The 12,477-nt window shown below is 45.9% G+C and overlaps 1 protein-coding gene across 2 annotated transcripts in view; it reads right to left on the reverse strand.

Moving 5' to 3' along the window:
- Window positions 1–12,477, reverse strand: part of AFF3 (ALF transcription elongation factor 3) — a 337,446-nt gene that overhangs the window by 32,597 nt on the left and 292,372 nt on the right. For both annotated transcript variants that reach the window (XM_068924417.1, XM_068924407.1), the window contains exons 11-14: window positions 10,467–11,519; window positions 7,761–7,885; window positions 4,210–4,411; window positions 1,492–1,619 (exon numbers count right to left, since the gene is read on the reverse strand). In XM_068924417.1, the coding sequence (XP_068780518.1) occupies window positions 1,492–1,619; window positions 4,210–4,411; window positions 7,761–7,885; window positions 10,467–11,519 (1,508 nt within the window). The remainder of the gene's footprint in view (window positions 1–1,491; window positions 1,620–4,209; window positions 4,412–7,760; window positions 7,886–10,466; window positions 11,520–12,477) is intronic.

Below are 12,477 nucleotides of genomic sequence, written 5' to 3' on the forward strand. Positions count from 1 at the left end.
CACATACCTCCTTTTGAAGTCAATGGGAATTATTTATACTTTATGTAGGAAAACTAGTTTCCCTTGGTGAGATTATCTGGTCCCTCTGTAGAATACAACTAGAATGGAGGTGGTGTGAAGAAACCTTATAATTACTATTATTATCCATTAAAAATCACAGTTATGATAGAAGACAGTTCCTGAGGAAATAGGGCTGTTTTCCCAAGGTTCCCTTTGGTACACAAGAGTGAGTGATCTTGTGGGTGAAAGTATGGGATTATGAAGGGCCTGTCAAGGTCATGCAGCTTACGGAGCTTCATTCACTCCAGGTAGCCTGAGACATAGCTTAAACAGAATTTCTTCTATTCTAGCCAAGCCAGAAGAGTTGATATTTCCAGGCCAGAACCTCACCAGGCAAAAAGAGGGGATTTTCTAGATGCTAGGATTCCAGCTTTCAGTTTCAGCTTTATACTTTATCTAAATAATACCACATCATTAATTACCTTGGGAAATGAACCAGGAATTTCAATATACCAAAACCAAAAGAAAGACAATTACAAGCTGGAACTGTTTTCAGGAGAAGGGAGCAGGGGATGTTTGAAGGACGTCATGAAGGTGGGGAGGGGCAGGCATCCCTCCAGGTACTCATAGTAACCACTCCTGCCTCGTACTCACCCAGCCTTCATGAATGCACCTTTTTCTGAGCAGCAGTAGCAGCAATAGCAGCAGCTGTCAAGGCTCAGGCCTACATGCTCCCATTTGTCCTCCCTCCTTGCTCCAAGGGCACCCAGGAAGAAAGCCCTTCTCACCCTGCCTTGCAATGACAAGTGGCCTCAGTGGCCGGGAGGGCACTAATAGGCCTTAATGGCCAGCCTCCCTGGAGCCTCTAGGCTTTGCCCATTGGCCCAGAAGCCCCATTTAAACTCAGGCCTGGGCCTCCAGGCCCTGTCTGGGCTACGTTGTAGGTGTGTCTGTCTTCAGCCCTGTCACAGCTATGCCTGTGCCTGGCTATGGACCTCTTTGATCTGGCCTGTGACCCGTGCCTGTCTTTCTAGCTTGACCTCAGACCTGCCTTGCCACTTGGCACTTGCCTGGCAGTCACCAGTTCTGCTCCCGACCTGACTTATGAGCTTGATTTCAGGCCTGCTGAGCATCTGGACTCTTGGTTGGACCTGGCTACTACCCCCAGACCTGCCCTGCTTGCCTTGGTCAGGGGAGGTGAGATGGGCCTCTGGCTGGTGAGGGCCCTGACCTGCTGCCTGTGCTATCCCCCTCAGCTCTCTGGCCTTTAGGGAACAGTCAGCCGTCATGGCTCCCCAGTAATTAGAAACTTATTTTATGAAGACAAACTAAACAGTTCATCCAGTATGTCTAATTCACTGCTGAGTGTACAGTATTACTATAACAGTATTGGCCATGTTTGAGCTTCTCTTGGACAAATTTATTTTTCTCTCTTTCAATGCAGAAAATGATATTGTTTGCTTTCTTTATTTTAGAGGCATCTATACTTACATATCATCGAAGATAAGCTTTGTCCTTCTGCAGTCCCTGGGAGTGCTGGACAAAGGTGACCAGAGCTCTGCTTGGGACTGCGGCTTATTGCAGAGAAGAACATTTTCTGAATTGATGTGAATTGCTTTCTAGACAACAAACAACAGAGAATACATTGAGGAGGTGGCTACTAACTTAAAAAAAGCAACTGATAAAAAACAGAAGCATCTTTGCATTGGGCTGTAAATTGCCAGTTAGTTTTCCTACTATTTCAGCAGGGAGTTATGTATAACTGTCCTGTCACCGATAGCCACAAATTCACAGATATTGCTCGGAGTGCTTTGAAAAGGGCTAGAGTTTCAGCGTGATATACTGAAGAACTGGAGCTGAACTGTTAGTAACTATCAAAGGGCTCTGTAACACAGTAAGTGAAATTATTAAATAACAGATCTGTTGTGATCATTTAGAAGATCAAGTTATATCTCTACTCTTCAGTTTCCAAGCTAGCATTGTACCTTGCCCTGGGAAAGCAAGACTCACTTGTTTTACTCTTGTTTCTCACTGCCCTGCTAATGTGTCTGTGTGGTGTGAATTTGCAGCCCAAGGTCTGGGTTTCTTTCTACTCTAGGTTCCTGATTCGCTTGAAAGGTGACTGCTCTGTGCCACAGCAGAGGCACGTGCCTTTTGGCAGGTCCACATGTTGAAAAGAGGGTGTCACACATTCCCGCAACTGCAGCCCTGTTCTGTGTCTGCTGGAGATAAGTTCTTCATGTAACCTCATGTGCCTTTCATCCCACCATGATGGGATGAAGGGCACATGCGCTGTGCAGTGGAAAGCAGAGAGCTCTAGTTTGCCCTTGGTTGATAACCACTGCCAGAAAATGCAATTCCTTCTCTTTCTGGCAAGAGAAGGGAATGGAATAGAGAAATGGACAAAAAGTTCAAAGAGATAAAAACCACTCCCTTGCTTGTGATCTCTGACAAAATTTCAAATGACCACTTGGGCATGCCAGATAGGTGCCAGACAGAAAGATCAAATAAAACAAAGCTAAATTTAACATTTATGGCTCAGGAGCTCTCATCTTCTATATGACACATCCAGATCAGTTCAGCAGGCTAAAGCTTTCAGATGAATAACCAGACACACATGAATTTTATTGCAAGGGTTGTTAAAATGTTGACCAAATGGTGCATTGCTAGGCTATGCAGAAAATCTCAGTGAAACGCATTCGTGAAGGGTGTGGGTCATAAAGCAATCACTTTCTACTTTTGATTTCCAACACATTTGCCTGTGAAGGAATTTAAATTGTTTTCCAGATATCCAGTGAAGAATCATATCATTATAATTCTGAATGGGTTATAAACCTCTAAACTTAGGTTTAAAAAGTTAAAATGTTTAAAAATTTACATTTACTCCATAAAATGATGAATTACTACAATATGTTAAAAATGCCTTTTTATGGCTTAAAAATTTGAGTACTTCATTTTATTTCAATATACTAAAAGCATCTGTGAGACAGCCTTGAAACACATAACTTATGATAACTTATTAAAAAAAACCTCTAAAATTAAAATTATAGTTACCACTTTCCCCCACTCTCAAAAAATAAATACATTTACATTTAGACATATGCCTATATGGGTCAGTTATCCCTACTGGTCAGTTATCTCCACAGCAAAAGTAGCTGGGAGTGACCACTACCACAACTCTGGTAATTTGTTTCGCCGAAAGTTGCTGTAAGGCTTTTTTGGCCTATTAACTATCAAACAACAAATTATTTCACAATAAATAGATAGAGACTGGATAAAACATACAAACAGCCTCTGTAGCAAGGAAAGGAGCGTAGGCCTTCCCAGCAACAGAAGGGTGCCTTAATGACTTGACTAGATGCTCCAGTAGTGAACATCGATATGTTGGTAGCCAAATTGCTTGTTCTGGGTATTCCACGCAAAGCAGAACAGCTTCAGGGGGAGGACATGAGAATATTCTCCCTTTGCTGTTTCACCCACGATGTCCTGTAGTTTGGGAGTTCAGGTACTGTTTTGAGAGGTGAGAGACAGAGATGTGAATTCCCTCAACCAGAAGTGGTAACAGACACTACTCCAACATCCTAATCACAGAGCCCATGCATAAATGGGGTGTAGCACCTACTCCCTTTCCCTCTGTACTTTTAAGGCAGTAGCTGCCACCCAATTTAGTACATAGCCTTATCTGGAAGGGCGCTCTGGACACGTTTATTAGACCAAGACTCTCTGACAAGATAAATACCTGAATGCCTGGGCTCTGATGGGGCTGAGGTGTGAAGTCGGTGCTAAGCTATTCACCAGTGGCAAGAGTAAGTAGCAGCATACGAAAAGCTTGGATGCAAGACATGTAGGAGTGCCTGACTGCAGGCACGCTCATGGTTAGGCAGCATCTGAGTGGAGGCCTAATATGCCACACTTTTGGATGTAGGTGCCTTGCATCATGCCCAAGCTATCCTCTAGAGGCCTAGATCCATTTGTTTTGGGCCATTAGCTTTTACCTTTTGGTTATGTAGCCTTTGCTAAGTGTTTGCCTGCTTTATGGCCTGCCTGTCTTCCTTTCTTCTGTGCCTTGCTACACTCAAAAAAGGAAAAACTGGAACTTACAGTTCAGCATTCATTATTACAATTTTTTGCATAATATTCTGCAAAACTAGCATAGACTGCAATACAACATGAAAAATATACAGCTAGTGAACAACAGTATAAACTTACATCGAAGTCTCCGGCATGTGGCTGTGACTGGATTTCACCCTTATGTTTTTTGCTGGAGGAGATGGAAGGTAATAGACTGCTGCCATTAGGTCTGCTGGAGGAAGTTAAATCATCGTTCGAGTATTTGTGTTTTGATGCATCAGAGAGGGGAGAGACGGGTGACCGAAGCATTTTCTCATTTTTATTTATTGGTATTGCCAAGCTGGAAATGGAAATTACAGTAATGGAGTGTCACAAAGCTGGCTTTGAAAAAGGTAAATGTTTTATATATTACCAAAACTTTGAATTTAAAACCTGCTGGCAGGATAAAGTCTATTGGTATCTGGAAACAAGCTTACTGAAACCAAGAGTTCATTTACAAATTTGGATCATGTTTCTCCTCTTTCCCTTCGAGGCAAATTGTAATTCTGGAGTTAATATAAAGTCTGTATCAAGATACTTGAAAAAAATACAGAGATGAATGGCCACTTGCTCACCATCTCTTAAGGGATAGCTGGAGAAGAAGATTAGGCTCTGAAGTATAAGTTTCAGTTATGGAGCCCTATTTCACTATTACAGGTGACAATTTATAAGCCAAGGCGATAAAACCATATGTGAACTGAAACAGGAAATGTGTTAGAAGCTGACCGGATTGTCTTTGTGCTCAATGGCCTTTCGTAGCACTGTTTATACTAATCTGATACAAATTCTGAAGACAAAGAAAGATAGGCTGGTACTGCAGACAAAGGGAAACATATGCAAACAGTAGACACAAAGAAATGTGAGCTGTTCCATCTTCTGAAGAAGAAAGCTATAATACAGACAGTACTTTCAGCTTTCATTTATTTGAGAGAAGCTTTGGATGTGAAGAAGTCAGATAGGCAATAAAAATATGTCCAAAAATAAACTTTACATGGACGTAATTGAAGAAAATATTTATCTGAAAATTTTAAAGCAAGGCACACAAAGTAAGAGTTTTTTTAAGGACACAGTTTACATTAAGGCTAAAACTGTAATTAAGGTCGCACAGACTATTTTAACACAATACCTTTCCCTGTCACATTCCCCTTTATTCAGCCTATTATATTTTATGGACAGTTCTCACTTCTTTATAGTTAATGTATTAGACAGTATATACTTAAAGGAATATGGTACAAAATATACTTTATTTCACCACATCATTTCAAGGAACAGAACTAATTAAAAGTCCCTAAAAACTAGCTGTGAGAGAAGCCATGGATCATAACTCAGAAGCTTCCCTGTTTCCCACACTGTACTACTTTTCAAGTACAATGTGGACACCTCTGCTTTAACGACCGAGGCTCTTTATGAAAGCAAGAATTGGAGTTTATAAAATGGACAACTGTGCTCTCTTTCCTCCCCTAAGAAAAATAAGATAGTTAGTGCTATTTTGAATTTGCAGGCTGATGCTGTCATTTCTTTTCCTCTTTTCAAACGTACAACTATGCCTTGGTTAGCCATGTTCATACAGCCTTGTTAAAGCATGGGGCTGAAGCATCCATGAGAAGCTGTAGCTCCTTGGAAGTGTACCCAAGACTCAGAGGTTTTGCTTAGAGCTTGTGACAAGTAAGTGCAACTTCCACTTGTGCTGCAGACCTTCATGGTCTTTGGCACATTGCTTGGGGCCCACCTAAGCATATTGTGAGCAATCCAACTGCAGCAGCCCAATCAGCCATATTCTACTGAGAAGACGTGTACATTATCCTGTGGTGAGCTGTGGTCTGCAGGGACTGGGCTGGCTGTGGCACCCAGCCTACATGCAAGATATTTGGGGTATCTCCGCCTGACTCTGCAGGCTTTCATGTCAAACGGGGCCTTGCTCAGCCTGTGCCTCAGGCTGTAGTTCCACAGTACAAAATGCTAATGTCTACAGGTGTTCTTGCTCCTCTCTTTGCTACCAGCCCTCAGCTATGCTGACAAAACCCAAAACCGTTTATGTGGCTGCGCTGGAAACGGAGTAGCAAAAGCTCAGCCAAAAAAAAAAAAAAAAAAGAGTTCTGGTATCGGACCAGAAAAAAGTTCTGGTTTCAGTCTTGAGTGACTTTACAAGCGAGCCCCAAAGACAGCTGCGCTGGCATAACTAGAGGGGAGACACGCCAGCGTGAGAACCTAGTGGTTGCGAGAGAGACCTGAGTTCCTGACATGGGAACTATCGGTTTAGCTACAGCCTCAGTAGCCCCTCCTGAGCAGTGGGAACATTAGCATTTGATATCATGTCCTACAGTAGCATAAATCACATAAACATCTCATAAGCAGGGCAGATGAGGGAAGAATTAGGAGGCAAATAAGCATTTAAGATCTTCTTTGCTGTTTCTTTAATGTATAATTGCTACTAGTAGTACTGAATAAAATGTCAAGCAAAACACAAATTACTGTACCGCTTCCAGGAAGGGTAGAATTAACCCTGTGACATAGCAGGCTATGACCACCACGTTATTCCCTGAAAATGAATGCGACATAAAACATATGACGTTGTGGTAATAGAAATAGCAAGCCTGCGCACCATCAGCCACAATAAAATAAACTGTTATGTGTATTGTTTTCACTTTATGAAACACACGTGACTTACCTAAGGACAAAGAAATTGAATATATATTTCTGAATATGCACTATTTATATTAGTTTTCTCCATGACTTTTTCCAATATTAATGATATGAGTTGCTCAAACTCCTCAGTGATGTGTACAATAGAAAAGCTTCTTGCAATAAATACTAATATTCTCTCATTTTAGAAGTTTCACCTCAAAAGATACTCTGATACTACCAGAAAAGGATTTTTTTTTGAAATACTGACCACCAGCATGTACAAAGCAGCATACTCTAAGAACTCTAAGAAGATGTCTGACTAAGTCTAACTGCTGGAAGCCTCCAAAGAAACTCAGTATGATTGATCTGACATTGATAGGGATCTGTGTGCATAAAACAGTGGGTAGACAGCTAGCAGACAGCTAGATCTTTTGTAAATTGGCTATTTTTAAAGTCTAAATTTCTTGTCCTGAAATGCCTACTAATTACACAGAATAGATTGCTTGTAATCCTGAAAATGTTGCATCTAAAATACGTTCTGGAATTGAGTATTGCAGGCATTATTATGAATATTTTTCTCAACCTTTTCCACAGAGTTTATAGATAAACCCAGACATACAGGTAAATTCTAATTTTGAAACTCCTAACACTGTAAGGAAAGAAAAGGGTATATAATATGATCGCCTATGTGAATTGGTGTCTACAACATAATGGTGCCCTACAACTAAATATTTGGGAATACATCTCGGACGATTGCATTGCTCTAGCTGTAGTTACTCATTCCACAAGCCTCGCACTTGAATTCACAACTTCTTTGTGCAAAAGAACAAAAATGCCAGTATACAAATGTGTCAGGAGCTGCTAACTTGTTCATTAAACCAGAAGAAAGGAGAATACACTGGGCAATTTTTCAACATAAAAGGTGATAATTAAAAAATAAATCCTATTAAAGGCAAAAATAACACAACGCATTAAACTGCAACTAGTTGTACGGCTCAGTGCTAAAAAAGAAGGAAAACGCTTACCTATTTTCATTCATATTGCAGTGATTTGCTGCTGTGATGCTATGGGCAGAGGCAGCTAATCGTGAAGAACTCTCTCGTTCTAAATGAGTCTTCTTGATTTCTCTGTACTCTTCCTCATTCTCACACTGAATGAAGAGAAAAATGATAATCTTGTAGGTTTTAGATTTACTATAGATCCAAGAGCATTTTGATAAGTCAGGGGCTGCTATTTTCTGGTATTTTGGTATTAACGATGATGCTTTCTTTGAGTGTATATCTAACAGGTATTAGAGAAGATTGGCCCGTATCCTGAAAAATTAAAATCTAAAGAGCCAGCGTGTAAACACAGGAGTATGATATGAAACTTGAATTGTTTCAGTCACTTCCCCACTTGCACCTCAGGACATTATTTCCTTATACTGCCTCCTTTGCCCATCTCCTGTGCACTTTTCTCTTGCCTGGTCCTCAGCTTCACACCTCTTCTGTTTCTCCCTCTCCCTTCCTGGCACCAGTGACTATGCCTATGTCATATCACATAGACACAATAGGGCAGCAACTGGCCCTGAGGCCGGACAGCGATGGCACAGCTCACGTCCATCCAGCTCAAATCTTTCCTCCTTTAAAGCAGGGTATGCCATATTTAAACTGTCTCTTAGGAATGGGCCTTGGTCTGTGTGGTCCTGAGCCATGGCCAGATATCTTCTGGAAAAGCAGAAGTTGGCCCCGGTCCAAGACCACGTATGCTAAGAATTTAACAAGATGAACAATTGTATGCCACTGCTCGGGACTCTGCCCTGGCCCTATCTGGCTTAGCAGTGCGAACATAGCCAATGTCTCCTGCCCCTATGTGATTTCATGTGAAATTCCTTATGTTCTCTTCGTCTCCCAGCGGCCTTGCTTTCCCACCCTCCCACATCCATTTCCACTACTAACACTTATCCAGTTTCCAGCACTGACTGAGTTTTACTTGCGATACGTTGAATCTGCTGTATTTATTGCTTGGCTGCATGGCAACTACATTTTCTGGGTTACCTACTGCCACTGTGGCTGTTGCTATGGGGTTAATGTTGTAGCATACACTCTGCAGGAGTGAAGATCATCCTACATCTCAGTGCTCAACCATCCTCTTCTGCTTCTACTTTGCCCATCTTTTTGGGGCCATGACAGAGATGGAGTGATAAGGACCTCTTTCCATTTTTACAGTTATGCCTGAGATTCCTTTCTTATTAGACTTATACTTACAAATTTTGGGGGAGAGGCATCATATATTCTGAGTCTGCCTAGCAACTGTCACAGTGAGGGTCTTATTCCAGGTTGTGGGGCAATTTGATACTCCAGCAGTGCCTTATCTTTATTATATTGCTAACAACAACGCGACAACAACAGCAGTGGTTTAAGACAGAAGAATAAAAGATAGTTTGTGCCACAGAAAGTAAACATGAGCACTGTTAAAATGACTATATTTACTCGGCTCTTCTACCATATCCTCCTTTCTTCTGGGTGTACAGCCTGCCAACATCACACTAGCATTTCCTGTGGCACAAAAGTAAACCTTTTGCTTTGGCCACTCTCTGACCCTTCTTGCCCCGTTCCCCATCGTTTTGCACTGTGTAATTATTTCCGTGCTAAGGAAAATGCAGACAAACGCATTTCAAAGCATAGCAGGGCTTTCTGCTATGGCTCTACCGGTGGCCGGAACAGGGTTACCACCTTTCAGATACTAAAAAAAGAACCAACAAATGGAAAAAGAGGGAAAAAAGGACCCCTTTGGATAATCGGTTCCAAGGACTGCAGAGATCAGCCTGCGCAGTAGCTCCGAAGGCAACAGACAACTGCACAATAAAAACGCCCAGAAACTGGGCAGATGGCAGTTCCAGTTCAGAGTGACTTTTGGGGTCAGATCGGTACAAATGGCCTGGAAAGCTGCTTCAGTTGGACAGCTGTGGCCTTGAGGCGGAAGAGGATCCTCAGCAGGGAGAAAGCTAGCATACCTGACAGCGCAGAAAATGCACCGGAACGGCACAGCCGATGGGAGGAGGCGATCAGAGGGCTGTGCCCACCTGGCTGCTACAATGGTGCTGCTGGAGACAGAGCCACTGAGGAGCTACGCTCTTTTTTTTTATACCCGTGTAACAGCCCTGAGGTAAAAGGGGGCTGCAGGGATCGGAGTGAGGGAAGCGATGGGGCCAAACCGGTCTGGGGCTCAGACGGTCTCTGCGAACGCAGCTCCCACTAAGCTGTGCTCCCTGCAGGGACTTTGCTGCTCGTTGACGTTTCGAAGGGAAAAGAGATGCTGCCTCTCCTTTTCCCACACGCTTGGCCTGCAGTGATACCGCACACACTTTGACGAGAGAGGAGCATTTTGCTGACCTAAGCGCTGCCTCCAACTGCTTGGATACCGAGAGATGCCTCAAGAGAGAAAACGGTCCTGCTGAAGGGCAGCGTCTTCGCGAGGCGTGAAAGGCCACGTGCTGGCAGAAAATGCCCTCTCCGAAGGGCCGTGATCCCTGGCGGCCAGGAGTTTCATTACCTCCTTGCAAGGCGTCACCCCTGGGGCTTTGCCGGCTCCCTAGGCGGCCCAAAGACAGGGCGCGCGATGACAACAGCATCGCTCCGAAGCGCCGCCCCGGCGAGGAGGCCGCCGTCCACCCCGGGCTTCGCCTCCCTCCTCCCCTCCGCCGCTTCCTCCTGGCCCCCCCTACAGCCGCCCCCCACCCCGCGGCTCACCTTGCGTTTCCTTCTAGATTTCGGTAAACCCTTCTCTGCGGGGGGGTCAGCACTACTAGCCTGCTGAAGGCTGGCCGCCTCGTTTGCTCCGGCGCTCATTGCCAGCGGCTCTTCGGGCAAGCGCTCTGGAATCCTGGACAAAAGAGTCAAATCAATTTTGACCCACAGCGACTTTACCTCATCACTGTCTTTCAGAGGAGACAGGAGCTCATTCCTACCGAAAGGAACCAGGGTGTAAAACTGTTCCTCCAGCTCCTTTGCTATTTCACTACTAGTCCTGGCATTAATGGAGCCAAAGGCACTGCAGCCGCCGTGGGCTTTGTGGGCGGCGCCGCTCCCCGAGTCCTTGGCCCGCGGCTCGGCCCCGGCCGCCGCGGCCTGCGCTTTGGGCAGCGGGCGCTCCTCCCGCTCCGACTCGGAGCCCGAGTCGGAGGAAGACGACGAAGACGAAGACTCGGTCTCGATGAACTCCTTGGATTTGGGCGCCGTTTTGCTCGGCCCCCTGGTCCGCCTCTTCTCGCCGGCCGCGGCCGAGCGGGGCTCGCGGCGGTGCCCTGCTCTGCCGCCACCGCCGCCGCCGCCGCCGCCGGGCCGGGCCCTCGGTGGGTCGCCGGCGCTGTGGTCAGGAAAGCCGTGGCTCCCGGCGGGCGCCTCAGCCGGGCGGCACGGCGCGCTGTCCCCCGCGGAGGTCCTCTCGGCCCGGCGCGGCGGTTTCTTACCAGCCGCCCGCCTCGGGGGCCCGCCGTCGGCAGCGGGGGGCGACTTCTGCCTGCCGCCCTTGCTGCCCGGCGCTTTGCTGGCGGTCCGGGGCCGCGGGCCGTCCCCGCTGGTGGCTGCGACGGTGACGGCGACCCGGCTCTCCCCGCCGCGGGGCTCGGTGGCGCCGGCGGCCGGGGTCTTCTCGCAGTCTGGCCGCTCCGCCTTTACGCGGCCGTAATAGGGATGGTTCTCCAGGGCCGGGCTGTCATGGTGGGTCAGGATGGGCGCCTTGTGTGGGGTGACTTTGTTCAGCCACTTGTCCAGCTGCCACTTGTTGGACGAAGGAGGCTCTGGCTGGAAGGGAAACAAACCAGGGAGCGCTTAGTGCCGGGCTCCCCGCTCTCCGCGGCCGTGGGGTGCCTGGAGCTCCCCCAGAGACAACCGAAATACGGGGCTCCCCCTGCTACCCTCCAGTGAGGGGACATGCTGTTCCCCTCCGAGTAACTGGGTTGGGAAGGGCCCATCGGGTCCGCAGAGGCCACCACCACCGCTGCCATCACCATTGGGGACCGGCAGGGGCCTCAGGCCCGGTCCGTGTCCTCTGCTCTTCACGGAGGCATTGGCCTGGGGCCCGGAGCGAGCCACGGGGGCGGGGGTGAGGGGACGTGGGGCGTGATGTTTTGTTCAGTTTGGGGCTGTTCAGTCATGAATGGGTTTGGGAAGGGGGACAGCTTGGGTGATTCATAATTTCTAAGGATGATTCACGCAGTGCTGTTGGTGTTGGCGTTACTGGGCAATACTTCCAAGTTTCCAAAGGGAAGAAAATATCATGTTGTTAGAAAGGAAGGAAAAATAGCAAAGGGTAGAGCTGAAGCTAAAAAGTGATGGCTAGTAAGAAAGCAAGGCTGTATAGATTTTGTGTCCTGTACCATTGCATTAAATCAAAAATGGAAAAAGCATACAAAGCAGCAGTGAGGAGAGGGAGGGCTAACCAGGCTGTTCATATCATCTTACTGATATTGATGTCATAATCCTGTAAGATCAGACAAACATTTGTTGTGCGGTGGTGTTGTCAAGTACTCATTTTGTAAGGATTATGTGACTGTTTTTCTCTTCATTCCTGTCACAACACGATCAAGTTTTAAGAGAGCATCTAAAATGTAATGGTGTTTGGACAGTGAAGAAGTGGGATAATTATGATTTCAGATGTAACCGCAGCTCAGATGGATAATGTTATTTCAGAACAATGGGCAAGTGTTTTCTAGCGCTGCTTGCAATTAGTTATTTGAATGTAACAAAACGAAAAGGCGAG

Source organism: Struthio camelus, chromosome 1, assembly GCF_040807025.1.
Source record: "Struthio camelus isolate bStrCam1 chromosome 1, bStrCam1.hap1, whole genome shotgun sequence".
Taxonomy (NCBI): Eukaryota; Metazoa; Chordata; class Aves; order Struthioniformes; family Struthionidae; genus Struthio; species Struthio camelus.